The sequence below is a fragment of the Pyricularia oryzae genome, chromosome 2 (assembly GCF_000002495.2).
Source record: "Pyricularia oryzae 70-15 chromosome 2, whole genome shotgun sequence".
Lineage (NCBI taxonomy): Eukaryota > Fungi > Ascomycota > Sordariomycetes > Magnaporthales > Pyriculariaceae > Pyricularia > Pyricularia oryzae.
This window is the reverse complement of record NC_017850.1, coordinates 879532-906973: the sequence shown is the minus strand read 5'-3', so window position 1 is coordinate 906973 and position 27442 is coordinate 879532. Positions and strand designations below refer to the sequence as shown.

Here is a 27442-nt window from a genome sequence, read left to right as displayed (position 1 = left end):
GATTCTAATTCTGATAAATTCTACCCGTACCTCGAGCCGGGGGTATCTTGCAAACAGTAATAAACACAAAGTGTCCCAGAATCCAAATGAAGTGATGGAAACAACATAGTGCGGGTGAATAAAAAAAAAGAAGAACATATCCAAGTCTTGGTAGAAAAGAGGTACGAGTGACATTGTACCAACAACTCGTCCGATTACGAGCCGAGTACAATATACCACGCCGCTCTATGTTTGCTGCCTGAACGCCGCAATTTCAGGAGTGATCCCGCCCCCCCTTGATGCCCTTTTATGTGATCCCTTCGTGTACTTCCTACATGTCGTTACCGGTCCGCTGGCTAAAGATCAAAAGAAGAAAAGTAAGAAAAAGAAGAAGAATAAGATGAAGAATATCGTTTCCTCTGAATGTTTGATGGGTACCTAATACTCAAAGGCCACGTAGTGGTAAATATTATCAGTTATTGCTCCACGAGCCTTACAGCGGCAGGTGTTGACCCGCTGCCGCTCCCTGTTTTCGGGTTCCGCTTCTTCTCCTTTTTGGCCCAGCGAAGTCCGCATGCATTGCAAAGCGTTTTTGGTCCGCTGGGCCCCTTTCGCCATTCGGGAGAGTCAAGTGTACCTAATTATAGTGCAGGAGAGTGAGCCACTGCTACGCATCAAGGTAGGGGTCTATCATGTGTGGCCTGGAATAGGTCTCGGCGACAATCCGACGTGCACATGTATTTCAATATCAAGGTAATGAAGCCACAGGGCCAAAGAGGACACCTACCACAGTCCGTACAAACGTATTCCTCGGCCACTTTGACTTTTTTCTTCTTGTCAGCTCCCACCCTGGGATCCCGATCGATAGGTATTGCAATCCCCGCATCTCCTTTGGTCAATGTCGGGTTGCTGTCACGTGATGTGAAGCCGTGGGTCCGTTCCCCTTCTTTATAACGCAGTCCGGTCAACATCTCAATCGTCTCGGCGTGTGAGTGTCCCTCATAGCGCATCATTTTGTCTTTGATAGAGTCTTGTCGGTTGCGTGCGGTCGAATCTTCGAGGTTCTCGCGTGTTAATGCACTGTTCAGTATACCAGAGACCGCGTTGCCAAGTTTGCCATCCGTGGGAAGTACGCCGCCCACACCCTTGACATCGCCGAAACTGCTGTGGCGAACCTGCTGCTGTGCATGCCGTGGCGTCGTGCCCGTGGAGACAGATACTGTTGCATCCTCGGATGTCATCTCTGACCGACCGTCAGGCCAGTTCCTCTGCGCATCCTCGCCCCCGTCTTCATATTCCTCCTTTCGGAGCTCTGCTATCCTACGACGCAAGCGCTCGTTCTCAATTTTGTGCTCCAAGAATGAGTCTAGTAGTTCGGCGTTCTTCGTTGGGTAGGGTCTCGACATAAGGAAAACGGCCTGGCGGAAATGTGATTGGTTATTTGGGTTTGTCGAGAACCGAGCAGTTGCGATATGAGCATGACCAGTTGACTCGAAAACCCCATAAGTACCGTCTTTCTTCTTGAGTCGGTAGTAAATGCGCAGGCTTCCGCCAGTCGCCGCTGCATCATGCATCTCGGATAGATACACCCCGACATCATCTGGGTGGATCAGATCCTGTAGTAATACATCTAATATCTCGTCCTTTGTATAGCCTGTAAGCGCTGTCACACTTGGTGACACATACTTGATGCGGCCGTCCTGATCCAGGATTTGTTGAAGGTCCGCGAGCTCCTCAGCGGTTCGCGCGGCCCAATCTCGCCTCTTGGTGTACTCGGTCACGATGCTCCCTGGCGGACCATGCGCACCCGATTGCTGTTGCAATGAAGGCTGTGGAGGTGGTGGCATGCCGCCATAATTCTGTTTTGACGCGACTGTCAGAGCCCCAGACATGGGCGATGCGTGTTCGTCTGGACTGGGCAGCGAAAACCCCGAATCTGCTGCTTGGTGGTGGTTTTGAAGCAACGGATTGCTGATTTGGCCAGGTCGCGCCTGGGGTCGTGCTGCCAAGCCTGGCGCATTTTGCGACATTGATGATATAGATGCGGACGGGGAGCCTGAAGTTGGAAAATTGGAAGCGATGGGGCGTTGAAAGGGTTGTTGCGCGGCCATTAAGACGTTGCTGTCGCCTTCGAGCGACATCTGCATGGGTGTGTCGAAGTGTGAGAGCATTGAGGGGTCGACGAGACTCATCGCGCTGTTATCCTGTCAGGGTCGCAATCACAGTGTTAGCTAGGGTCGCCAGCAACGCAGCCAACTTAAGCCGACCAACCACCAACAACCAGCGGCCGACATGTGCATCGGATGAAGAATACGATGCTTCCACGAGGCGGCCAAATTGAAACAACGCCCATCTCATTAATAATTTGTTTTTGAACATACCTGCGATACTGGCGGTTGGGAACTTTGCATATCCATAGGGCTCACAAAGCCAAACAAACTGCCCGAGGGCTGCTGCTGGTGCCGGTGAGCCATGACCTTGCAACCGACACCTTGTGATGGTAAAGGTCGATGGGGAGCTGTATCTATGGCGGAAGTTTTTTTTTTCTTTTCTTTTTTTCTCAGCGAGTGCCGACTGGGTTAATGAATGTTGGGAGAGTTGCGAGGAGTATAGGATGTCCAGCGCTCAAGGACAATCAAAAAGGAAGGAAAGAAACAGGAAGGAAAGAATGTAAGAAAAATAAAAGAATAACCCCGAAAAGACCGCAGTCTAGCAACTGCGGTCATGAGAAAAACCACAAGAGCTATGGGGAGAAGTCAATCCGGGCGCGGGGAGGAGGCACCAACGGGAAAAGTGGAATGGACCCGGCTCTCCGGGTGCTAACATTGCCAAGTTATAGTATAGTATGTATGGAGACTGGACGCCGCTGGTCACAAAGGCATTTTTGTTTGATCCAATTCAAGTCAGCTCAAGAAAGTCGTTGCAGGCACGCACAGTAGACACATGGAAGCTTGTGGTCGTCCTGGGGGGCCAGAACCAAAAGGACCCTGATTAGGTTATAAGGCGGGGTGGCGTGTGTACAGTAGGTCTGAATAGGTCCTGTCTTAATGTTTGGTTTGGTGACACCAAACGCTGTAACCAGTCCAGGCTGGAATCAGATTGTCGAATGTCGATCCCAGTCCCCTCGTGCTGCGGGTGATTGCCATGAGGGCTCGGCCGAGCAAGCTTCCATCCTGTCCAGGCAGGCCAGCTCAGGGGAAGGGATGCGGTCCCTACCTTACCCTACTCCAAATCCAAGGTCAGACGGCAATCTTGCCGATTACCATGAGGTACCTACCTAACGACCTGCTAACATACCTCAACTAAGGTTCACAAGGTACCTGATACGTTTGGCCAATAGCCCATTTACTGTGTAGAGACCTTGTGATGATCAAGATAACGGCTCTGATACAAAGTAGTCCTACAGTGCCTCTCATTCAATAAGTTTGCCTTCAAAAAAGAAAGCGGGGCGCCATCAAGAGAGTCGACACCTAGTCAAACCCCTGCACCTGCTACAAGCCTCCTGCGTAGGTGGCACCCCATAAGAGCTCGGCAGGCTGTCCGCGAATGGCATGAGAGGAAAACGTCGCATCCCGCAGCAAAATGATTTCCCAAAAATCGAAACGTCACGCGCATGGGTGGGTTCGACAGGGTTGTTTTTTTCGGTACGAGTCCAACGCTTTGCCGCAAGTCGAGATTTATCTTTTACCTGGTCCTGGGAACCGGGTTTGGGATGCTATTCTTTGTTAATTACTAATCTTTAACATGGTAAAGCCCCTTGCCTGACCTTACGGTGGTTTCGCCACTGGGCTCTGGCTTTTTTCTCTTGGTGCCCAACATACGGGAGGTGCAAGCCACTGCACAGAAATAGATGGTTGGCCCTGTCGATGCCGGTAAAATTCGCGCTGGTGCTTTTGCCGCTGCGCTACAGGCAAACGGACCGTCGCAGTGCACGGCTTGCCGCATGCGCTAAACTGGACTATACTTCGTACTTGCCTTTACCGACAAATCCTTTATTTGATCCTTTTGCCTTGGCGGGCTTTACTAGGAGAAAAGAAATGCTACAGTCTTATCAAAATCACGCAGCATCTGGTGTTCACAGTCCAGCAGAATTCGTAAGCCACCTTGGCCACAAAGACACTGTACCTTGGGCTCCCCAGGTTGAAAGTTCGTGTTTACCGGTACAGTTCCTGTATACAACAGTGGCAATTAATTCCCAGATTGGGTATTATCTGTTTCACTAGTTTGGCTGATGACAGGAGCATATGCTCCGGGCGGGCCTGGAGAGGTGGAACTTCAAAAAGTCGATCATTACCAAGGTAAGATAGGCTGGTGGGGGGGGGGGGGCTACATACATAGTAGGTAGGTAAGGTACGTACTAGGTAATATATCGGTATTGCAATCTTGATGCCCAAGGACTTTTCCTCGGGCCCACTTTCGTAAGTGGATTGCGGGACCCATCATGGACCAGATCCCGTGAGACCGTGTCAAGGCAGACGCGCTTGGTTGAATCCTCGCGTCTTTGCCAAACCAACGTCATCATCACGTCTGCCTCTGGCGCCTCAGGGTTGGTCGATACTATCTACGAATAATCGTGTCATTTACATAACCCTTGGGCTTTGATAGAACCGATTAATTTAAGCAGTGCTCTCGAGCTCGATCCAGACTAGAGCCCGCAAAGTTCGAGAGTTGTGGCTCTGGGCGGGCCATCAGCTTTGCCCTCTCAAGATGTGTGTGCCTATGAATTTAATGGACGTTGTTGAACATGTTTTCCCGTGCTAACAATCGAGTGGCTTTCAGGTGTGCGTATCAAATCGACTGCTCTTATTAGTCTGGTGGAATTCTAACCCGGAATCTTGTAGCCAAAATCGAGAAGCTGGGAGTTAGAGGGTGGGCAGCATTCTGTCACTTATTCCCTTCAACCCATGGAGGAGATCGAACTGACTCTGAACCGGCTTTGGCAGAATCCGATCCTTTGGCCCTACCAATGCGCAATTTGTCACCTTTAATACACCTCTCACACTTATCGTTGGTGAAAATGGATCAGGCAAGACAACCATCATTGAATGCCTCAAGTATGCCACAACCGGCGAGCAGCCGCCAAACAGCAAGGGCGGTGCATTTTTGCATGATCCTAAGGTAAATCGGACTTGCTGCCTTGAATGTTTGGCACCAAGAGACACCGGGGATATGGCTTCACTGACATGTTGAGTGTTTAGCTGGCTGGCGAATCCGTAATCAAGGCCCAGGTCAAGCTATCCTTCTACTCTACAATAGGCCAACAGCTCGTGGTAACCCGGAGCTTGCAGGTAACCCAGGCAAAGAAGAAGCTAAACGTCAAAACAATCGACGGCACTCTGCGAGTTGAGACAAATGGCGAACATGTCAGCCTGTCCAAGAAAAACGCCGAACTGGACGAGATGGTACCTGAGAAGATGGGTGTGCCAGCAGCAATCCTCGAGAACGTGATCTTCTGCCATCAAGACGACTCATTATGGCCCCTTAGCGAGCCCTCGGTCCTCAAAAAGAAGTTTGATGAGCTTTTCGAGGCAATAAAGTACACCAAGGCGATAGATAATTTGAAGCTATTGCGGAAAAAACACGGCGAGCAGCTTCGAATTTTCAAAAACCTAGAAGAAACCTCGAAGCAAGACAAGGAGAAGGGCGAGCGATACGGAAAAGCGATCAAGGTCCTTGAGGCCGAGATTGCAGAACTGGAAAAGAAGTACAAGACGACGTTGGATAAGATGGACAAATACCGCAAAGAAGAGGCGACAAAGCGACAGGAGGCAAACAGCTTCTTCGGCATCGTGACCGATCTACAAAACAAAAAGGTTCTCTATGAGGAGCGAAAGCAAATGGCCGATGAGCTATTGGAAACCATAGAGCGAATGTCTGATTCCGAAGAAGAACTTGAAGCAGCACTTTCTCAGTATGCAGACAAGGTCAAGCAGATGAAGGATGATGCGACTGGAAAGACGGCAAAGTATACGGAACTAAAAGGAGATCTTGGGGCACTGCGAAAATCTTTGCAGGACAAGCTTGCAGATCGTGGAAAGCATGTCGCTGATAAGGAGCATCATGACCGTCAAGTATCGGCTCGGCTCAGCATGGTCAAGGAGGCTGCTCAGCAACACGGCATCCGGGGGTTTGATGGAGATTTGACAGAGGCTCAGGTGAAAAGCTTTGAGAACCGTGTCCAGAAGCTTCTCGACGAGAAAAAGCGCGAAGTAGCGGTATATGACCAGGAGCTTGAGAAACTCAAGACCTCACATGGAAAGGCCGTTGCTGATCTCACTGCTCGTCGGGAATCTCTGAACAGAGCGCGCGATTCAGCCCAGAAGCGAATCTCTGACATTGACTTGCGCCTCAAGGGCCTGCAACGTTCTGTTGGCGATCTACATGTAGATGATGGAGCGAAAGCTGTTTTAGATTCTAACTCAACACAGCTGGAAACCGAGCTTCGCGAGGCATACAACGCCCTGCAGCAATCGGAGCTGGATGACGAGATCAATGAGGCGAATGACAATTTGGGCCGACTCCAGGGCGAGGCCTCGCGACTGAACAACGAGCTTGTACAGTGCACTCACTTGGCATCCGAGCGAGCTCAGCTTGACCTCCGCAGGAAAGAAGCAGAAAACCAAAACGTTTATCTAAAATCAGTCATGGCGACGTGGGGCGACAAGTTAGCCGCTTTAGCAGGAGGTCCTGTCGAGCCTGAAACCATCGGCAAAGTCTATCAACAAATTCTAGACCAGCAGAGCGCCGCTGTTTCTGCCAAGAAAAGCCTCGTGGACGAGGCCCAGCAAGAGATCCGCCAGCTCGATTACAAGGTATCCTCCGCTCGTGAAGAGGTCACAAAGACTACCAAGGACACAGAGCGTGCTGAGAAGGCGGTTTGCGATGCCTTGATGCAGTCTAAGGATGAAGACGATGACGTTCACCCGGTCCATACCTACCTTGATCGACTGGCTTCCTTGCAAGAGAGCCTGAGTGTCGCGGAGACCGATTTGCATTTGTTTGATGCGCTGGCGGAGTATTACGAAAAGGCAAAAAAGAAGATGGAGCGCGATAACAAATGCACCCTATGCGAGCGTTCGTTTGGAGATTCTGACAAGTTCTTCAAATCAAAGTTGGTTCAAAAAATTGTCAAGAACCTGGACCAGACCCAAAAGGAAGTTGTTAACGCCGATATCCAGCGCTTGAGGAAACAAGTGGACATCCTAAGGGCAGTGCGTACGAATTATGACACTTACCAGAGGACAAAGGCACAGCTCCCACCCCTGGAGGAGAAGCTCCAGGATTTGGAGAGTGAAAAAGAAGCCATGATCAGAAAGCAAGAAACTTTGGATAAAGAGATGAGCGCCCTGGAAGACAAGCGTCTTGATACCGAATCTATGGGGAAGGCAGTCCGTAGCATCACGGATGCCGTGGCAAAAATTGCCGATTCCGAAAAGCAGATCGAGAGGTTGGCATCTCAGCAGAGCTCCAGTGGCAACATCCGCAGTGCACATGAGATCCAGGAAGCTCAAGTGAAGAACTCGGAACAGACGAGAGCTTTAAGCCTCCAGTTGAATAAGCTTGTGGCGGATCGTCAAAGGAAGAAAGATTTAATTTCCCAGCTGGAGCTGAACAAGAGTGAGCTGCAGCGCAAATTGTCCGAGTTCAACCAGAAGGTTGAGCGAAAGAACGATCTCATCAAGCAGATAGAGTCTCTGAAGACCGAAAGAGACCAAATGCAGGAAACCAAGGACGAAGGCGCCAAGGAGCTGGAAGATCTAGAACAAAACTTGTTCAAAGCAGAATCGATCCGCGACGAGGAGGTTGGTCGCGCTCGAGAGAAACTCCAGAAGGCTACAGAGCAGAAGAACCTGGTTGCAGAAACCGTGGGAAAACTGAAGTCTTTGAGCAGCGATATTCAAGACTACCTGGACAGAGGAGGACCCGGTCTGGCTGCTGCCAACGACCGTACAATCAAGAACCTTGAGCAGTCGCTTGAAAGGATGGAGAGTGACATTACGAAGCTTACAGCCGAGATAAATAATCTACGGCAAGAAGCTGACAATAGCGATCGCAAAAAGAAGAATATTCAGGACAATCTGGCTTATAACCGGACTCTGAGGATCGTCGACAAGCTAGAGAAGGAGATTGAAGCTTTGGAGGACCGAAACGCACAAGAGGATTGGGAACGTCTTGATGGCGAGGCCAATATGCTCAAGATGAAATTCGACGATCTCTCTGGCAAATCTCATGTGCTCAAGGGTACTCTCGAGACCAAGAAAGCAGAGCAAGCCAGTCGAGTGGCCGAGTATCAGCAAGACTACAGCGATGCACGGCTCAAGTTTCGCGAGGCTCACATCAAGGTGGAGACGACCAAGGCAGCCATTGAGGACATGGGAAGCTACAGCGCCGCTCTAGAGAAGGCTATCATGTCTTACCACAGCCTCAAGATGGAGGAGGTGAACCGCATTGCAGACGAGCTGTGGCGGTCGACATACCAGGGTACTGATATTGACACCATTCTCATTCGGTCCGAGGTCGAAACGTCGGCCACTGCCTCCACGACACGCCGGACCTACAACTACCGCCTCTGCATGGTGAAGCAAGACACGGAAATGGACATGCGTGGCCGCTGTTCGGCAGGTCAAAAGGTCCTGGCAAGCATCATCATCCGCCTGGCGCTGGCCGAGTCGTTTGGCGTCAGCTGTGGCCTGATCGCCCTGGACGAGCCAACGACAAATCTCGACGAGGCCAACATTCGCAGCCTCGCCGTGTCGCTGCACAACATCATCCAGGCACGCCAGGCACAGTCAAATTTTCAGCTCATCGTAATCACGCACGACGAGGCCTTTCTCCGCGCGATGCAGTGCTCCGATTTCTGCGACACCTTTTACCGTGTCAGGAGAGATGAGATGCAGCGGAGTACTATTTCTCGCGAGAATATCTCAGTCTTGATGGATTGAGGAGGATGTCCGTTGAAAAAACCGGTGGCTTGGCTTTGTTTGTGTTTGTGTTTTGCACTGATGAGGCCATGGCTTCTTGAATCTTTGAATGATAATTCCCTATTTTTTTGACGCGATTGATATTTCACAAAGCCTTGCATTTGTGTTGGCAGGAGTTTACTTGCTTGGTGCTGGCGTTCGGGTTTCGAGAGAAATTGATACTGCTACCTTGCTGGAACAGGCAGGAAGGGTGTTGCTTTGTTTGGCGACGCGGGTTCATCTAGACGCAAGACGACAGATATCGTCCCAATTTAAGAGGCCGGGTGAATGCCAGACTGCTGGCTTCCTACGGCTGTTGCAGCTAACAAGCGGATATGTTCCTTGATTCTTTGCGCGTGAGAAGTTCTAATATTGATGTTGCCAAGGGCTATTCAGTACCCGGGGCGTAAGTGACAGGCACATCAAGTACCGCCAAGCAGATAGATTAGACTCGAGTCTAAACCGCGATGTAAGCATGACAGACCACGGCATAATACTCCGCGAATAGGAGCCGGCGAAGATGTATTAAGTTACCATCGTAAGAAACGAATAACCCCAAGTCACAATGCATGCTTTTGCCGCCATTTATGGATAGGTATCATGAGAAATAATCGTCGGAAAAATCTGCACAATTTTCAGCTACCGCGTGCAACATCCCATTCTCTAGCATGGCCCTTCCGACTGCACCAGGCCCGAGAACATTCTCAAATCAGGATGACACGCAGCGTTTGAATACCATCAAGGCAGAACAAGGTAAGACCTGCTCAGGATATTGGATTTGGTATGACTACTATTCCTTGCCAACGGGCTCGACTCCTTCGGCCCCATCCTTTGCGGGCTTTTCCCCATCCTCCGAGTCTTTACCGGACTCCTGAGGACTCTCGCGCAACTTCTTGGCGGGGGGCTCGCCTCCCGAGGCCGGCTCACCCTCTGCGTCCCGTTTTGGGGTCGAAGCTCCCTCCCGCGGCGTTTCATCTCCCGAGTCTAGAGTCACGTCGCTTGGTTCTGAACGGGCTGGCGATTTTGGCGCCGACGCCGCTCGCGTCTCGTCTGCTGGCCGTCCCATCGCTGCCTCCACGTTGAGGTCCTGGAGAGCAAGGTTGGGTGCCGTCTGACCGGGCGCTGGAATGCTGGTCCCTGCGGCCTGCGGTCCTGTGTCCGCCAGCCCAATCTCCTCCGGTCCACGGACGTGCGGCACCTCATCCTCGGATTCCGCACCACCCGCGCCGGCTGCCTCGTCAGCTTCCCCGACGGCATCGTCCATTTCTTCATCGCCCTGCTCAGTAGGCGTGGACCCGACGGGAGAGCCAGAGGATTCCGCCGCAGCAGGGGCAGCAGCAGCTGCTGCTCGACTTTGGGCAGCTTCTCTACTGCGCTGAACCTGGCTGACAGGGACGACACCGGCACGCTGTTCCTCACGCAGCAGCTCACCCTGGGTAATACCCTCCGCACCAGGCTGCTGCGGCTGGTTTGTGCTCAGGGCCGACGAGGAAGCCTCGGCACCTCCACGGCCGAGCGCAGCGGCTAGGGCTGACGTACTGGCACCATGCGAGACAATACCGTTAACAGAGACAGACACGGTCTCGATGTGGCCCACTCCATTAGGACCCTCTATGGTTTCGGTCGACTCGGTGCTCAACCGCTGCTGATGGCGCTGCCGGCCGGACCCGCTGTGCTGCTGTTGTGGTTGTGGATGGCGCTGCGAATGGAGAGTATCGGCGGGTTCCCCATCTTCGTCATCCATGTCTGGTTCCGGACTGAGGGCAGCGTCTGCGCCGTCGACGCTCTCGGGCCTGTTTGTGAGCCATGGAATTGGCGTAAGGAGGGCTCCGCCCAAGTGCTCATCGAGACCTGGCTGAGCGGTTACTGTGGAAGAAGTAGATGTGGAAGGAGACACGGAAGAGTTTGCAGGAGCACCTCCGGGCACACCATTGGCAAGAGCTGCCATAGCACGGGGATCCATGACGGCGGGCGCGAGGGGGAAGATGTTGGCGCCGGACGCCACGTGCACGACCCGGTCTACAGCATGTAGGTAGGAAGGGAGAGAGCGGTAATGTTGGCGGGGATACAAGACTAGCTCTGCCAGGCGCTGGATGGTGTGTGGCGGGTGGTCGGGGAAGCCGGTCGTGAGAGTTGATGTGATTTCAGTCAGCTGTTGCCGTATCTGTATTGGCAGCTCGCCAGGAGCAGGTTGTTGAGTCTGGGAGTCGGGAGCCCTTGATGATGACGATGCTACTGGCACGGCCGACGCGGCCGTAGTGGTGCTATCGGCTGGTGCGTCAGCCGCAGCTGGAGCTTTGTTCGAGTTTGGGTTCGCGTTCTCCTTGTTGTTTTCCTGGGAGGAACCGGGCGACAAGACATCTGCGGCGGCGGTAGCAGTGGTCTTTGCCGCCGTCGTATTCGGCGCCTTGCTTTGCTCTACCCTCTTGAGTTCCGACGGTCCTATGGGGTCCGAGGATGGCAGAGGAGCAAGGAAGCGCGGCTCTGGTGGTGGTGTGAGCCTCGGAGGTGGGGGTATGACGGGGATTGGAAACTCATTTTGAGCGATCTTCTCGAGGCGGTTGATGATATCGCATAGCAACAGAGGCCAGGCGGAGCTGCGACGGATAACAGTTAGCGCACTGCCCAAGTCCCTTCCATGGTCGAATATATATATGAGCAGACGGCTCTGTATGCATCGCCGCATCTCATTTGATTGCCTCCAGGGCAAGGTGGCAACCCGCGTGCGCTGCATCTCAAAGCACCAACTTACAAGTTCATGGAGCCGCCGGCAGCGAGCTGGCGCAAAGTATCTTCATCGGTATCAATTTCCATCATGTCTGCCTGGCGGCGAGAATTATTAAGCCAATAAGTATTTTAGTTTACGATCCGATCCGACAATATGCGCTGTATAGATACGATTGAATTCCGTTGGTGTTGGGCTTTTTGCGACAACGGAACCGAGCTCTCGGCTTGCAATCGACGTTGTCGCAACAGGTTGGTTTCGGGGCGGCGTCAAATTCAAGCTACAACGCCACTACGCGTACGCGCTGGGCTGCCCGCGATTAGAGGGACAACGCGGTGGTCGCACCAAGGCGAGCACTATAACCAGTTAAGTTTGGAGTGGGTCTGTGTCCGTTGAGCTTTTTACGATTGTACCGATAAGCAGCCCGATTGGGCTGGGGCGTCCTAGTTCCTTACCTACCCTGTATACATTCTCCATCGGTTAGAACAGACCATCCAACGGCCGTTGTCTCTGGCCAGGCAAGCCAGTCAAGCCAGACTGAATAGCCAGACTGAACAGCCTCGGTCATTGTTTGAGATTGGAACAGAGGACTGCATGCCTCGCCACCTCACTGGCTGGCATGTTGGCATTGTAAAAAGTAATTTATACCGTTCCAATTGAGCTTGTTTTGATCGTTAATCAGCGTTCGCCAATTTCCATGGAGTGGCTTAAGTGGATAGGGACTTGGTTAGACCCCTAAATGCCATAATTCAACAAACCAAGTAGATGCGTACCTTGCCTCCTTGCTTGCTCGTCTACCTCACCCATAAGACTTAGATATGCACAGTAATTAGTACCAGAAAGTAGGTAGTGAAGTATAACATTACCCACGATCTACAAAACAGGTTACGGCTGCAGATCTATATTATACATATACCACTTCAATTCTACTGGTGCGGTCGCGAGTAGGAAAAATTGCACGTGGATATCTGCACAGCCCAACAACCTCCACAACAACCATGGATCCAAGCATGTCAGGTGCGGGAAGGCCGCAACACCCAAGTTGTGCACAGCCATAATACCCGCAGGTCCAAGCCCAGTCAACCCAGTTCCAAGACGACGTCACAAATCGGTGACAATTAATCTGAAAACCCTCAGTTTGAAAGAGAGAAAAAAAGTGTAAAAAGGACCTCATCTTAATCGCCCACAACGACGGGGTTGTCCCCAGAGTAATAGGCATTTTTTTTTTCTGGGGGGGGGGGGGATTCTGACGTACGCGTAAGCGGCCTCTCTTTCTAAACAGCGTCGTGCTCATTAGAGCCGTAACTAGACCGACGGGCTCGGTACCAGTATGCGACCTCCCCATGTTGGGAAAAAAAAAAAAAAAAAAAAAAGGTCCATCATAATCTGTGCAATTAACGATTCGGTCGAAACAGCCAGGACATGCCCCAGAAACACATATTGCTGCAGCGCCAAGGCTCTGGCTGAACAAGAAGCACCAGTCGAGCCAACGCAAGCGCCCAGAATCTGCAGGTCACTGCAAGACAACTGTGCAGCCACGCGCGGACCTCACCGTCTGAGATATACAGTAGATATCTAAATTCTGCTAAAAATCCCTTGCGGCTGAGTTTGACATCCAAACTCGCTACTGCAATGATACTTGAATTGCAATTTCGGCGTCTAACAGTACACGTGCACTTGCTACAGTACGGCGTATTCTGTAAGTAAGGTACCTAGTAGTCGGCTATACCGTGGTAATGCACAAAAGTGGGCGAGTCCGTCCGTGGGGGGGAAACCAGCACAGACTGTGTTTCTGACTATGCATGCAGGCATGCAGGCAAGGGGCTGGGTTTGTTGTGGCAAAAAAAGTTAGCTCTGTCTTTCTTACGTGTAGTATTCTGATGTACAGATCAAAATCTACGCGATTTAATAGCAATTCATCGGAACCGATGGTTGGATGATAGGTTTGATTGATTGGACATCGAAAAATGGGATGATGGCCTTGACTTTCTCGGCGAACTTGAATGAATGGTTCAAAGTTTAAGAAGGTTCGGAGAAGGGGCCAAAAAGGGGACCAGATAATAACATGGCGTCAACCAAATGCCAAGACGGAACCCCTCCGTACAAGTAGATACAGTATGAAGTGCCGATACTACTCTGTACTGGATTTCCTGCTCTCCTGGATGCATTTAGCAGGTTCATCGCAAACCAGTGATCGAAAATCAAACAAATAAAGCAGGCACTGGTGCCTGGACGACGGGCAGGATCTCGAGTCGTGGAAATGAACCTCTGGCAGTTAAATCCAGCAGTACGCGTGGTAGCACACATTTGTCCATGTTGTCAATTTTTCTTTCTCACAGGGATCTAAAAATGGCTTTTTTTTTTCTCTCTTTGTTAATGTCTCCGTATGGGATGCACCCTGAATTGCTTTTGTTAGTTTATCCACTCTGCTATAATGCGAATGAATGCATGCAACCCCGTATTCTCTCGATCGAGAACGTGGCGGCGGGTCAGGTTTTCTCAACGACCCTACCGTAAGGTAAAAATGCAAGGAAATCCCGCAGGATTGGTTGCCTCTACTACGGTAAGCCTTCTTTTTCCTTGGTCACTTTTCCGATCGAAGCGACTGGAAAACTGGATGAACCTGGGGTCTGCAAAAAAAGACTGTCAGGTGTTTGACAGTTTAGCTTGGCCGACAACCCTGCTGCAGTGAGAATTTTTTTGCCAAACGGGACCACATGCAGAACGGCGGAAGCGGCCGGAGAAGCGCGGTTGCACGGGCTCCAGCTGGTAACCTTCATCGCACAGCTTGGTGGCGCCACTGGAAACCACCTCAGAGACCAGGCCAGACCAGCAAGTTCCCAGCAAGTTGGCCGGGCCAAAATACATGTTCGGATAGCTGCGACGGCCGAGCAACTATAGTAAGCTCGTGTGCCGGCACCAGTAGTAAACACTCAGCCAGCATGTGAAGTTTAAAGGAGAAAAAAAATCTCAAGAAAAAAAGCGATTGCCTGCTTTGCCTGCCACTAGGATCAAGCCAAGCCTTGCTTTGCAGGGCCGTTTTCAGCCCAGCTTGCCCAGGTCCATGCCTACAATAGAGCTAGTTATCGCATATGCACTTCATATCTTGTAGTTCAAGGGTAGAAGTGTTTTGCCGCCTGAGACGTGAAGGATTTGACACAGACCTGTCCTCGAATCGGCTCACGGACATGCCAAATCATCACGAGCCGATTAGTTTGTGTATGTTGTCTTGCAAACAGGGTATTATTCGGGACGCACGAACGTAGTCTATAACAAATGTACTTTCTTCTGAGACTTGACATTAATTAAACCAGTTATCTATATATATCTACATAGTTCATTAATTCACTTTAAGATTCAACAAAGTCAAACAAATTACTTCACACAACCTCGAATCCCATTCATCATCGGAACGCTCTCGGTGTTTACAAGCAATGGCCAATTCCCTAAGATCGTGATTACATGGTACTGGTAGTCGGTCTCCATGGCCACACCTCCCCGCAACACCCTTGCATTGATCACACCCAAGACACCCCCTCCTGTCAAAAGATATGCCTTGAGTCGCGCCCAACCACCTTTTTGTACCTTTTTCCTATGCCGAGAAACCGCTCCAGGACCCGTCAAGGGTTGTGCGTGACATAGCCATCCCGCGGCTACTATTTGACACTGTCGTGCATGCACTGTGCTGCCTCTCTGGCATTCAGATTTTATCCGACAGTTACACAGCCAGCCCTACAGGATCCTCGAGACCTCCATAGCAAGGGTGGTGGTTTAGTGTCTCGTCTTATGTTGGGGACTTTGGTGCTTGATGGTGGTTGATGACTGTGCAGTTGACTGCGGTATGCTTGCTCGACACAGTCATCAATCTCAGCTCGAAAATATCTACTTCGTAGAAATTAATTTTACAATCAAAGAGACTTTTCTTTTTCTGTCATCAGTCCTTGACATCCATGGCATTATGCTTATTACCATCGATTACGGTACTCGTTACGCTGTCCTGTAAATCCATTTATTCGACCAAGAAAAACGTCGCCTGGCTTTGTGCGTACTTGGGGCCAATCGCGTTTCTTGGAAAATTAGGACTTGTACTGCACAACAAGTGGAGGGCGAGATCCACAAACATCCTACCGTCTACGTACACACCACCTGCATTCCATACCTACCCTCCCGCCCAGCGGTACTGCTTGTCATTTGTCTGCAGCATATTGGCCTAGACCTAGTCCTGGTTCACGTACAGTAGTGTTGTCTTCTGCGAGGAAGAAGCCAGCGCTAGCACGTCACTGAGCGCCCGTTAAAGTACAGCCAAACGGGGTTTATTTTATTATTCTTCTCATTCTTTCTCTCGCTTTTATTTTTCTTTTACTCTTTTCTCCGTCCTCGTTAAACTGTACAGTAATTACGCAACCTGCAGCAGAGGGGCCTGCCTTTACAGAATTCCACGCCCGCCCTTGTCTGTCCTCGAACACCAACGCCTCCGCTCCCTGTTTCAGCCCGCCTTGAGTGAAGTGCGGAACCTCGACCCCTTCCTTACTCCCTGCGTCTGCGAGTCTTAGCATCTCCCCTGTTTATTCTCTGTCAGATCTAGGAGGCCTTTTCTTTTTGTTTTTCCTTGGTTGCGTCCGTCTTGCTCCTTACTTGATCGTCCCGAGACCCGAGGCGTAAGTAAAAGCCCTTTTTTTTGCTGTCGAAGTTTACAAAGTCCCCACAAAACCCGGCCGCGCCTTGCACCGCCGACTTGCAATTAGCACTGGTCTAGTTGCCTTAGTTGCCATCCATACATCCCAACGGCGACCGAACTCCCCCAGACTATCCGCCTTACAGTCCCTACCAATTAATTACCTTGGTGCTGCACTTACAGTACTTACAAACATCTCGCACCCGAGGCCTGCCGAACTAACGAAGGAGCGAACCCAATTTCAGTCCACACCATCACAGCCTCTCGAACGACCAAGCAACCGTCCGAACATCCTTTCTTTTACTTTCATTTTCTCAACCGATCCCCCCCGAACGGCACAATCGCCCGTTTGCCGCCTGTTTATCGCCACGACTGCATCCGCATCGCCGCACCGCTCGCTTCTTCCAAAGTCTCTCGCTTAACCTCAACACTCAAAGTCGCCGGCTCCTTCAGGGAGTCGTCAATAACAGCCCGTCCTGGCTACCAGACAAGACTCCCGCCGGTCGCTCCTGGCAGAAGACGACCCGGCATACGCAAGGTCTCCATATTCACAAGGCTTCCCGCCTCAGCAGCTCCCTCAGCCTGTCTACAACAACCGACAGTCATCATTCGCCGACGAGTCGACGTACCACTATCGCGGCGATTCTACTAGCGCCATCAAGAAACCGTTTGTCCCCATGCAATCTCGCAGCATGTTCGGCTTCATTTCTACAAAATGGCCTCGGCTATTTTTCGCAATTACCGCTTTCCAGGCCATCATATGTCTGATATTCGAATCGTGAGTTACCGCCTAGACTGGACGACCAGGTCCCTCCCAAGAACTATTGTGACTTGTAAAAACTGACCTGGTGCAATCCTGCGTGTTTTAATAGATATGTATTTGCAAGGTTTCAGAATAGTGTCAAAGGTGACCAGGTCAGCGACGAAGCGATCGAGGGCGCACCCCTCCGTTCGATCCCGACCTTCCTCACGCTCTTCATCTTTGGCTTCCTGTACATGCTCGTACTGGTTTGGGACGCCCTGAGGATGAAGAACACTATTCAAGTCATTGGTGTTTGCATTGCCAATCTGGCCATGATGGTGTACACTGCCATCCAGATCGATCAAATCCACGATGCGATTGTCCTTCTCGAAAACGCTGGGATCTTGTTGACAACCACGAAAGAATTATGGGATGACTGTCGCCCATTGCTCTTTACAATCCCAGTCATCGTATCGGTTTGCACTCTAGGAATGGCTTTCATCTCTTGGAAACTCTACCAAGAGTTCGCATGGGACATTCTGAAGCAAATTGGCGCAGATTACAGGATGAAGCGACGCTTTTTGCACTACCAGGTATGTGTTTTGCTGACACTTACAGCTTTGTTTTGAACATTTTACTAATACAACTTGCACCCCGCAGATTTACATCGCACTGCTCAAGTTCGATTTTTTCTTCTTCCTTGGCTTTACCGTGCAGTTCCTAGTCGTTGTGCGCGACAAGACGACCGACACCGAGTTCCGCTTGACGCTCGTGGCTATTCCTGTCACAATTGCGATCCTGCTCTTCGCTGCCTTCTTCGTCCGTCGCGAAAACAAGATTGGCATGAGCGCGATCATCGTTCTCTACTTCGGAGCCCTGTCGTATTTCTTCTTCAAGCTGGTTCGCATTTACCAGCCCGGCCACAAGGAGAAGTACCAGGCTGCGGCGAGGTCGCTCACGGCGTTCGCGGTTCTCACCATCATCCTCATCATTCTGACCATCACCAACGCATTCATCTGCATGAACAACTTTGGCGCCGGCCTTAGGAACCACTTGAGGTCACCTTCCAGGGATGAGGAGAAACCGGATGCGACTTCGTCGATCAGCATGCACGACGTCAAGCCACAACTTCCTAGCCGCATGACAATCGACTAGTCCGCGAGCTTAAAATCTGTTTATAATCTTTTCTATCATGCTACGGAAGCAGGAAACTTCTGGATCACATTGGATGATCTTTACTTTCATTACAAGCTGGCGTCGAATATCATGATTTGCTATCGTCCACCCGGGACCTACGAGTGCCATTTCTGAATGGAGATCTGTCATTGACTTGAGTTCACTGGAACTGGCAGTCATTTCCGGAGTTTGCGCGGCACTCTGAAGAATATTTCGCAGCGTGTGCTATACATAGAATGTACAAAGGGACATTTTGACGACCTAACGACCGTTCTCTTGTTTACCAACCAACTCAGGAAAAAAAATAAAAAAATTGAAAGGCTTCCCTGGTTACCTGGAGGTGTGTTGCAGGGGATCGATGCCGTGGACGACAGTTTGTGTCGTTGAGGTGAAACAGGGGAGACAACAGGATGACAGGTATTCAAGACCTCGTGGGGAAAGGTCGCAAACTATACTTGGCCGATGTTGGCCGTGCATTACATCATGTACCTGTTGGCTTTTATTTCAGGTTTTCTTTTTTGCTTTTCTTTTTCTCTCTTCTTTCTTATTCGTCTAGGATTCCCCCGAGAACTTCTACGGAAGTCGGTCGCGTTTTAGTTTGCCGTGTCTGGATGATAAAAATCTTTGATCACCATTCCTCGATATTCAGGAGCGCTGTTCTTTATGATATACGGGTTGCCTTTGGTTGGTATATGCCGCTTGCTCTTATTTATTTGCAGAATAGTCAGACGAACCATAAAAGCCTCTTTTCACACCGTAAATAATGCCAAGGTCAACCCCAAGTGCGGGTCAAGATGTGTCCTCGAAAGTTTTTTTGGTGCCCCCTGATTTTGGCATGGCTTGTATATTGTGTCATCCTCGATAAAACTATAAGAGTGTGAAGGTCCTTCAATTGCATGCCACCGCTGTACAGCCCCTTTGTGGTTTGAAACCAGGCCTCTCATGCCGTGGGCGCAAAGAAAGCAAGAGCAACAAACCATGATGAATTTTATTTACACTGAGTAAAATGTACGCCCCGATTGATTCCCAAACCAAAACGCCAGTTAGAGCAACCAAGACGCCTACCCGGATCCCATAAAAAACATGTGTACCTGAAAAGCTACAAGCAACAAAGTAGAAACAAAGCAATTTGAAACCCCTGATATGAGGGGGGGGGGGGGGGGGGGGAGCCCTGTAAAAAGTGACACAAGGGACCGTTATTTCCAATATTGGTTCACAAATGACACTCTCAGAGCTCAAGCGTCAAGAAGATTGGGGCCAGGTACTTGGTCGCCCGGTTGAGCTCAACCGCCGCCCAATCAGCCCCGTGAAAGGATGGTATCCAGAACATATTGTTCCCATGACCTAAGGCCTAATCAACAATCGGGGGAGACGTTCAAAGATTTCCGGTTGGGGCCTCAACGACGAGAGAGCTCCATGAGCGCGCATATGGGCTAAAATTGATAGGGTCTGCACTGGAGAATGCTGAGGAGTGGGGGGCGCAGGTCTGTTGGGCCAGTAACAGGCGTTGGGTTCAGGAGTGCCCTATAAGACTATAACCCGTGCGTCCTTGACCTGCCCCTCAGAGGGACAATAGGGACACTTAAACCGCGTACCCTTCGCTATGTTCGTCAAGCTGTCCCTTGCAAGGACGTGGCCGCAGGGGAGAATGACAGGCGGGTTGGCGGCCGTCGTCTGCTCCTTTGACACGGGGCAGACAAAGATGGAGTGGTACATAAAGGAGCGCGGTAGTGGCGTCTCGAAAGCGAGCTCGTTGGTCGTGGTCCACTCTGCGCCCTGGGCGATCGACTGCCACTTCACGAGACGCGGGAGGGCAATGGCACCAGCTGTTGCCGCCACATAAAGAGGCGATTCGGCAGACAAGCCAAGCAAGGAGCAGAACTCGCGTGTAAAGGACGAGGCCGCATCCAGGAAGGCGGTTGGCGAGTCGAAAAGTGTGGCATATGGCGAATCGGCCAGGTTCGGGGCGTATATCAGCGCGCCCGCCAGGCGCGTTATTTCGGCGAGGTGGCGTTCCCTGAACCGCCACATCTGCGTACGGGCGTACTCGAATGCTGCGGGTGGACCCCTCCCGGGTGTCTCAAACAGATGAACGTACTGTAGCCTACACAGCTCGAATTCCAGGTTTGAACCGCGTGCTTCCAGCTCCGAAGAGTTTTCCAGGGCCCATTCGATCGCGGGTTCCACGTTGTGCTGCTTGAGCTCCTGTAGAATGCGGTACATGACTTCAAATTGTTGCTGGAGCCGCGACGACCCAATGACCTCGCTGCTCGCGTTCGGCTGACTGGGAACTTTGCTGCTGCTCTGTGATTGCTGGTCTGTATCGCCATCCGAGTCTACCGCCATTGTGTTTGAGTCCTGTACATCTCTAGTTTTGCCGTGGAAAGCTTGCGGTGTCGAGCTTGCGACATGCAGGTCGCGTTGTGATTCACCAATAAAAGTGCTTGCCACTGAGAATTGTCCCTCCCTCATTAGATGCATTGCGATTGCCTTGTTCATGAGATCAGACTTTCCGTCCAACGCATCGTGATCCGTAGCAATTTTCACGACAGGAAATGACTGAGAGACCACAGAGCGTCAGAGGTTATTGCTTATTCGTATGCATGTCTTTAAGTCACGTACCTTGTCCAACGACTTCCCCAAGTCCTTTTGAACCTGGTAAACTTTCTTCAAGTCATCGTTGGCCCGGTCAATAACCTCCTTGACGGGATTCTGCAGCCTCGTGAGGGTCAGAGACGCTGTATGCGGATCGCTTGCTGTAGGCCGGTGTTAAATGTCAGTTTTAACGCGCGAAATGGTCAAGACGTTGTATCATAGAGAACACACCTGTTGCTACTGCTTCCCTAGCTTCTGTCAGCTTGGCGATAAGCCTATCGATGTTGTCTACGGCCAACGACAGACGCGGCTTGTCTTCCATGCCCTCCAGGTCCTTTTGGAGCTGGGGGATTGCCACCCCCGTTTTAGACATGACGACGACTTGCTTTGATGGTTCTCGCAGAATGACGAGTGCTCGATATGAAGCTCAAACTGCTGCCCAGCTGGTGACTGCACCAATATGGCAGGGGCCTATTGTGATGAGGTCTGTCTGGTATGAATCGTGTTTCGGTGGTGGTGCTGCTAGACGGGAGACCAAACCACCGGCGGCGGCGGTGTGTCTAGAAGTCGATGCCGGTCAGCAAGGTGTCGGGCTCGGCGAAAACCTTGAAGATTTAACATAGCCGGATGGCAAACCCATACAAGCCTCCGTGATGCTAAAGGATGCTAGTATTGCCGACTTTGTGGTAGCGGAAGAATGATGCCCGTATAAGAGGTGGTAGGTAAGGTAAGCTAAGGTATCTCAGGTGTCTTTATGTCTCTGTTGTCCAAGCAGCTCCGTGCGACGGAATGTTTTGCGTGATGAAGATGTTGTTGTTGTAAAAGATTCGGTTGGTAGAAACTGCGACCGATACAGTAACTTAGTCCCCTTGGGTTCTTGGGTTCTACGTGTTTGGCAAGCTCCAAGCAGCCACTGCTAGTCTGAGGTCGGTCATCAACCTGAACGCCCGCCCACGAGATGCGTTCAGCGGTTAAGTGCGGGGCCGACTTGCAGGACCTGTGGGACGCAGCTTCAGGGGTCTGTAGCTTCTCCGACTGGCCGATAGCGCATTGAGTTCCACTCCGCTTGGTCGCTTGGTGGGCCTCAAATGTCGTCACAAGGACACTGACTGGTTGCGTTGCGCACGCTGGCTGCATCGTCGGTAGTTTGGTCTAATTGCACCCTTAGCGCTTCAATCAATCTACAGTAGCCGAATATTTACAGAGACATACAACGAACCAGATCTCCCTGGACAACAATGCGAGTCTTGTTACGAGCATGGCTTCAGGTCTTGACGGTCTGATTCGTTACCGGCCACCTTAGGAGGTGCAAAGTCGACGACTGAGCGGTGGCGACGCCCCCATAGCGAGGAGAAGAGGGCGACCGATTGACCGCCGCAATAACGAGCCGTCCGTTCTGATAGCTCAGACTGATCGACACCACGCGCCCCGGTATTCCACCAACCCTCCGTTGCAGGTTGTGACCGGGAATACGCACTTCGAAACCCAACCCAAAATGAGTTCCCAAGCGGCGTCGAGCTCGGGAGGCTCGCGGTGCAACGTTGTGTTTGCAGACCCCGTGGCTTTTGGGTATGCCGTCCCCACGATGTCTTCCTGTTCCGCCGTCGCAAGGGTTTTAATTATGCACAGATTACTGACAAGCATTTGTCACAAAACAACAGCTACCTGGCCGAAGAACCAGGTGTTACAGTACTTGAGCGGAGGGCGGTGCTGCCTGGCTACGAACTGTACCTCGTCGAGCAGTGGGCTTGCTCACGGCGGTCACCCACCCTGGTCATAGTCACTTACACAGGTGACCCCAAACATTCGGTCAACGTCGGCGTCCTTTCCATTCCTGCAGTCGAGTCCGATCGCTCGCCAGCGCTCCGGCATTACTTCAATGCCATTCAACAGTATCATGCAAGGCCCAGAGAGACACCTCTGGGAGAGCTCATGGTCACCAACCTGAGCAGCTTCCCTTCCGCCCTGACTGTCATTTCCGTTCCTGATGGCGACCTGCGGAAGCATCGAGAGATTTTTATAGTCAATGAGAACCTGAAGCGCCTTGGCTGCTCTGGACGCTCGGGTCTTACGCTCTCAGAACCATCGCCTGCGACGCAAGCCAAATTTCTACAGCTGTATAAAACATGCGATCGCATACCCTTATATCAAGCTGTTGTAGAACTCGTCAAAGTCTGCCAGGCCGCCCTTTTCTTATTTGGCAAGCTTGAGCAGGAGTTCATCGATGGTTTGCTCTGCGACATGACCGAGACGGCCATAAGCAACTGGTGGATCGAAATTGGGTCTGAGTACTTTAATATGGAGCCTTCCGACGGAATATTAGGTCCTACAACCGTTGCAGCCATCTTAGGTACATTGATGGGAGCTCGCAATCGCCTACACTGGTGGGGAGCCGCTGTTGGCAAGGATGTTTTCGACATAGACAGCACCAAACGGGGCATCAATCAGTTCCAAAAGGCTATGAAACTGGAGCGGACTCGCAGGCTGGACCGTCCAACTTTGTTAAAGCTTCACAGCGTCACTGCGAAAGCTGCTGCAGGTGAAGGTGGCTGGGGAGTCCAGAGGGCAGTTAAATCTACCGTGGCAGAAATAGGGGGTAAGCGCGGTGAGATTGTGATGGGATTCGTATCTGGTGGCCGTGACAAGGGAAACATTGCCGACATTGAAACGCTCGACATTGACAAGTTCATTAGTCTTGCCTACGGTGAACGCTCAAAGTGGTTGTGGCACGGAAAGCCCAAGAGATCCACCTCTGATCACCCAAATCATCAGCTTTCGGATGCAGCCGGTGGTTCAGCGTTTGGGAACAGTAAGGAGAACCTGTCGCTTCCATCAACTTCGTCCGCTCAGCTGCAACAGCTACCTCAGCAAGACCAGCCGCGAGTAGAGGCAAGACGAACGCAAACCCTACCACCTACAGATGATCTAGTGCTCAGGTCCAAGGATGAGTCGGCAACTGTTGATACAACCCATTCAGCTCCGCCAGGGTCCGCGGATAGCCCGCCAGGAGACAGGGACGCACTGAGGAAGACAGTCTTCAAGAGAGTGGGCGGCAAAGTGAACGATGCAAGATCAGGAATCGGCCGGACTATTCGGGATGCGATTGGTGGCGGGCACCGCAGCGGTCATCAATCTAAACCGTCGAAAGATGGACATGTGTTGCCTGACGGTGGCATAGCCAGCCCCAGCATCGCAAGTCTGGCACATAGCGCCACTAGCATGGGAAGCCCCGTGTTGGTGGGCAGAGCTTTCACATGGAAAAATAAGCCAGAAGAATATAAAGACGCTATGCGAATTCCCAGAGATGCACAAGGCGCTGCGAGCGGATCAGTCGAAGGGCGTACAAGTATCGCTGAAGAAGGGCCCGATACCGCGGTACCAGGGGCACACTCAGACACAGATGGCCATCTTGGCGGGCATCATATCATCGAATCCTCCGTTGCTGATTCGGTGGCGGATGAGAGCGATACTCATAGCCACGACCGTGCTCTTGCAGGTTTTAGGAAAGATGACACCCCACCTTCATGGATCCAGCGTCGCCACAGTCTACATCTCCCGCTAGATGATCGACCCATTAACGACGCTCGGTGGCCACGACGAATGTCTTTCAGCGTGGCTGCGGATTCAGTCTTGTGGTGGGACCGCATCGCTGACTTGGTTGTCGAGGCGGAACCTGTTGGCAACTCTCACGGATCCGACGGGACTGTGGATAATGGTGGCGAAGAGCAAAAGATACCGACACTGGTGGCGGCACCAGGGAACGCTGAGCTCGCCCGAGCCATATACACACGCATAGCCGAAATGAAGCAAACACTGATGCCCTGGACAGAGGAAAAAATCAGGGCGGTTGCTCTAGTGGACGGTGAGCTTGGAAGACAACAGGACGAGTTGGCGTCTTTGCTGGACCAGTTCCGTGAGGCATACGAGGCGATGCGGCGGCAATCGGTGGAACTGCTCTCGGACGAGCGGGGGCAGCTGACGGAAGCCGTTCGGGATGTAGAAGGCCTCGCACAAAGGCTCGACTACGAGATCAATGCGCTGGCCTCCAAGATTGCCGACGTCGAGGATGGGGTGCAAGAGTTTGAGATTCAGGTGGAGATGGTCGAGGCGAAAGCCGAGGAGCTCAAGACGCAGCTCGAGACGGAAACCTGGGTGCACTGGGCCATGAGGAAGCTGACGGGCATCGGCAGCGGGCCCAACATTATTGGGGGTCAGGTGCCTGTCGGTGGCCTGGACAGGAGCCCCGCCACTAGCTAGGACAAAGAGGTTGCGATTGTTTTGGATCCGAATGGCGCAGGCTTCTGATTTGCCACTGGCGACGTGGTACTTGGCAGCAGCTTTTCTTCTTCCTCCTTGGTATGGCGGCAACGGCATCATACGTGGTCAGAGGCAAAGGGCGAGCGTCTGGTGACGGCGACCCAAGACATCCAACTACGGAATAAAGAGCATGGGAATAAGAAGTGAATTGAGTCCGTTTACGGAGTAATACTGCCCAATCAATGGCACAATGAGAAACAAAACAGTTAGGCTATCCTCCATGTTTTGGGCTATATGTTTTCAGCATTGGGGGGTATATTAGATTAATTTGATGCGATTATTTAATATCAGAATCAAGCAGAACATCCCAGGATTACGGGGGATAATCGCTAAAGCCCGCCGACTTGCCACTCCTATCGAGCAGGTGCACGAAACGATCCTTGTGGTTGAGCACAAACGGAGGCAGGTCTTTGTTGTCCTTGATCCTGTCGTAGATCTGGTCCGCCCTGGACCACAGATCCAAGCCCTCGCGCACGCGGTCGGCTATGCGATTTCTATCGCGGAAGAAGTCCTGGTTCAGCGAGACGTGCGAGAAGGAGGCCATCTTGGTCAAGACCTCGCTCATGGTGGCGTAGCAGCTCGAGCAGTGCCAGCCGGCGTTCCACAGGTCGTCCTTGTCAAAGTAGATGAGAGGACCCAGGCCGCCGTCGCCGTTGCGCAGGTTAGTGGGCTTGATGGTGGCGTCGACGGACCCGGCGTACGTGGTGGCCTGCGGGTGCGCCCACTCGGGCCCGCGGTGCAGAAACTCAAAGCTGTAGTAGTAGAACCTGCTGCGGAGGGTCAGGCGGCGCGGGAAGGCGCACGCGCGCAGCAGGCGCAGTGTCTCGGGCCGAACCACCTCGTCGACGTCGGCCACGATGATGACGTCGCCATCCTGCGGCTGGCTCACGCCGCCCTCGAGGCCTGGAAAGACCTGCGTCAGCATGGCGTCGCGCTGGAGGTCCTCGCGGTCCCAGGCGCGGGGTGGGTCGTAGCCCGGCGGGTACTGCAGCTCGTGGTAGATGAGCTTGTCGTGGTACGGGGCGAAGCGCTCCCAGTTCTCCTTGATGATTAGCGGTTTGGGAAGGCCAGTGAATGTGAGCGGGGCCTCGACGACGATGAAATGGTCGACTTCGTGGTACGACGTGTTGAGGCGGATCTCGAGCCACTCGAGCTCTGTGTTGATCATGAAGAGGTCGTATACCTTCCTCTTCCGGCCCGAGGCTGGGGTCTGGTAGGGCCGCCAGCCGTGCATGCGGCACATGGCGGCGTCGGGCAAGCCGGGGACCTGGTGGAACATGTCGACCGAGACCCTATGGGCGGCAGATGGTGGCGACGACGACGTGGCGTCACTGGCCACGTCGGCTTGCCTGTGCCATAGGAAGACCAGTAGCATGGCGAGGGGTACTACGACCCAGATGCGGAGTTTCCTAATCGGTGCCATTTTCTTTTTTTTTTTTGTACAGACTTGGCGAGCGGACGGATGATGCAGGCCGATGGAGGTGTGGGTGGGTGCCCTTTCTCAATCAATCGATAGACTGATCAAGTTGACCTGCAAACCCCGTCTGAGGTTTGGTGTGACTTGGCAAACCCGTGAGACTTTTGGGGATAGTGTAAACGATGCTGCTGCCATTTGGTTTTACATTACAAAGGGTTAAATGAGTGAGTGGGCGGTGATCATGGAATGGGGTTTATTCAAAGTTTTGCAGATTTGATCTATTAAAAGACGGCACTTCCCCTGGAACGCGAGGTGACAGCTCGGCTTTGACTGCGCCGCCTTGGGATTGCATGAATGCCAAAATGCCACCCTGCCCCCGGAGCATTCTTCAGGGGTTCATTGGTGGTACCGTACCAAAAGAAGGAAGGCGCAGAGAGCTGAGGTGAGATGGGTGGTAACCCCATGTCCAAGCGCCCAGTAGGGGTCGTTGGCTGCTGCCTCATTAACCTCATACCGATACGATACCTTGTGTTTTATTGTACAAGTGCCGGAGTTACCTTGCCCGTGGTGATACATTAAGGTTATACGTAATCAATCGGTACAAGCAGATGGATGATGGATGTGTGTTGCAGCCATGAAATTGATGGTGACTAGGATCATTGTATTGTAGCTGCCGTCGCATTATTGTCTCTTACTCGTCAGTACCTCGCAAAAGAAAGGAAAACGACAAGGATTAGAAGCCCGTCATTACATTATTTCTTTTTATCGACCAGACGAGTTGCCTTTCTGTCTTGAAATTCTTCAACGATTAAGTGTCAAGGTCGAGTGCATCGTGAAACCTTCACGATGGTGGTTT

General features: G+C 51.9%; 8 protein-coding genes across 8 annotated transcripts; 3 read left to right on the top strand and 5 right to left on the bottom strand.

The window, feature by feature from the left end:
• Window positions 1–455: 455 nt before the first annotated feature.
• MGG_04521 (white collar 2) lies at window positions 456–2453 on the bottom strand (the record flags this gene model as incomplete). The annotated part of the gene is made up of 3 exons (XM_003713523.1): window positions 456–616; window positions 767–2183; window positions 2361–2453. 3 exons carry the CDS (start codon window positions 2451–2453, stop codon window positions 456–458), a joined length of 1671 nt encoding a protein of 556 aa, XP_003713571.1.
• Window positions 2454–4501: 2048 nt separating this feature from the next.
• Window positions 4502–9285, top strand: MGG_11387 (DNA repair protein RAD50). The gene is made up of 4 exons (XM_003713522.1): window positions 4502–4690; window positions 4821–4848; window positions 4923–5097; window positions 5178–9285. The coding sequence occupies exons 1-4, from the start codon at window positions 4687–4689 to the stop codon at window positions 8919–8921; spliced, it is 3951 nt and encodes a 1316-aa protein (XP_003713570.1). The 5' UTR covers window positions 4502–4686; the 3' UTR covers window positions 8922–9285.
• MGG_04520 (uncharacterized protein) lies at window positions 9155–12632 on the bottom strand. The gene is made up of 3 exons (XM_003713521.1): window positions 12438–12632; window positions 11692–12325; window positions 9155–11536 (listed from the first exon to the last, which is right to left on the bottom strand). Exons 2-3 carry the CDS (start codon window positions 11754–11756, stop codon window positions 9730–9732), a joined length of 1872 nt encoding a protein of 623 aa, XP_003713569.1. The 5' UTR covers window positions 11757–12325; window positions 12438–12632; the 3' UTR covers window positions 9155–9729.
• Window positions 12633–14310: 1678 nt separating this feature from the next.
• MGG_15543 (uncharacterized protein) lies at window positions 14311–14532 on the bottom strand (the record flags this gene model as incomplete). Its single annotated transcript, XM_003713520.1, has 1 exon — window positions 14311–14532. One exon carries the CDS (start codon window positions 14530–14532, stop codon window positions 14311–14313), a length of 222 nt encoding a protein of 73 aa, XP_003713568.1.
• Window positions 14533–15869: 1337 nt separating this feature from the next.
• On the top strand, window positions 15870–19062 carry MGG_04519 (uncharacterized protein). The gene is made up of 3 exons (XM_003713519.1): window positions 15870–17117; window positions 17212–17674; window positions 17742–19062. The coding sequence occupies exons 1-3, from the start codon at window positions 17017–17019 to the stop codon at window positions 18234–18236; spliced, it is 1059 nt and encodes a 352-aa protein (XP_003713567.1). The 5' UTR covers window positions 15870–17016; the 3' UTR covers window positions 18237–19062.
• A 305-nt stretch (window positions 19063–19367) lies between these two features.
• On the bottom strand, window positions 19368–21776 carry MGG_04518 (sporulation protein RMD5). Its single transcript, XM_003713518.1, has 3 exons — window positions 21084–21776; window positions 20880–21013; window positions 19368–20816 (listed from the first exon to the last, which is right to left on the bottom strand). The coding sequence occupies exons 1-3, from the start codon at window positions 21223–21225 to the stop codon at window positions 19782–19784; spliced, it is 1311 nt and encodes a 436-aa protein (XP_003713566.1). The 5' UTR covers window positions 21226–21776; the 3' UTR covers window positions 19368–19781.
• A 179-nt stretch (window positions 21777–21955) lies between these two features.
• MGG_04517 (uncharacterized protein) lies at window positions 21956–25462 on the top strand. The gene is made up of 2 exons (XM_003713517.1): window positions 21956–22421; window positions 22514–25462. Exons 1-2 carry the CDS (start codon window positions 22348–22350, stop codon window positions 25107–25109), a joined length of 2670 nt encoding a protein of 889 aa, XP_003713565.1. The 5' UTR covers window positions 21956–22347; the 3' UTR covers window positions 25110–25462.
• Window positions 25302–26913, bottom strand: MGG_04516 (glycosyl transferase family 17 protein). The gene has a single exon (XM_003713516.1). The coding sequence runs from the start codon at window positions 26590–26592 to the stop codon at window positions 25483–25485; it is 1110 nt and encodes a 369-aa protein (XP_003713564.1). The 5' UTR covers window positions 26593–26913; the 3' UTR covers window positions 25302–25482.
• Window positions 26914–27442: the final 529 nt, after the last annotated feature.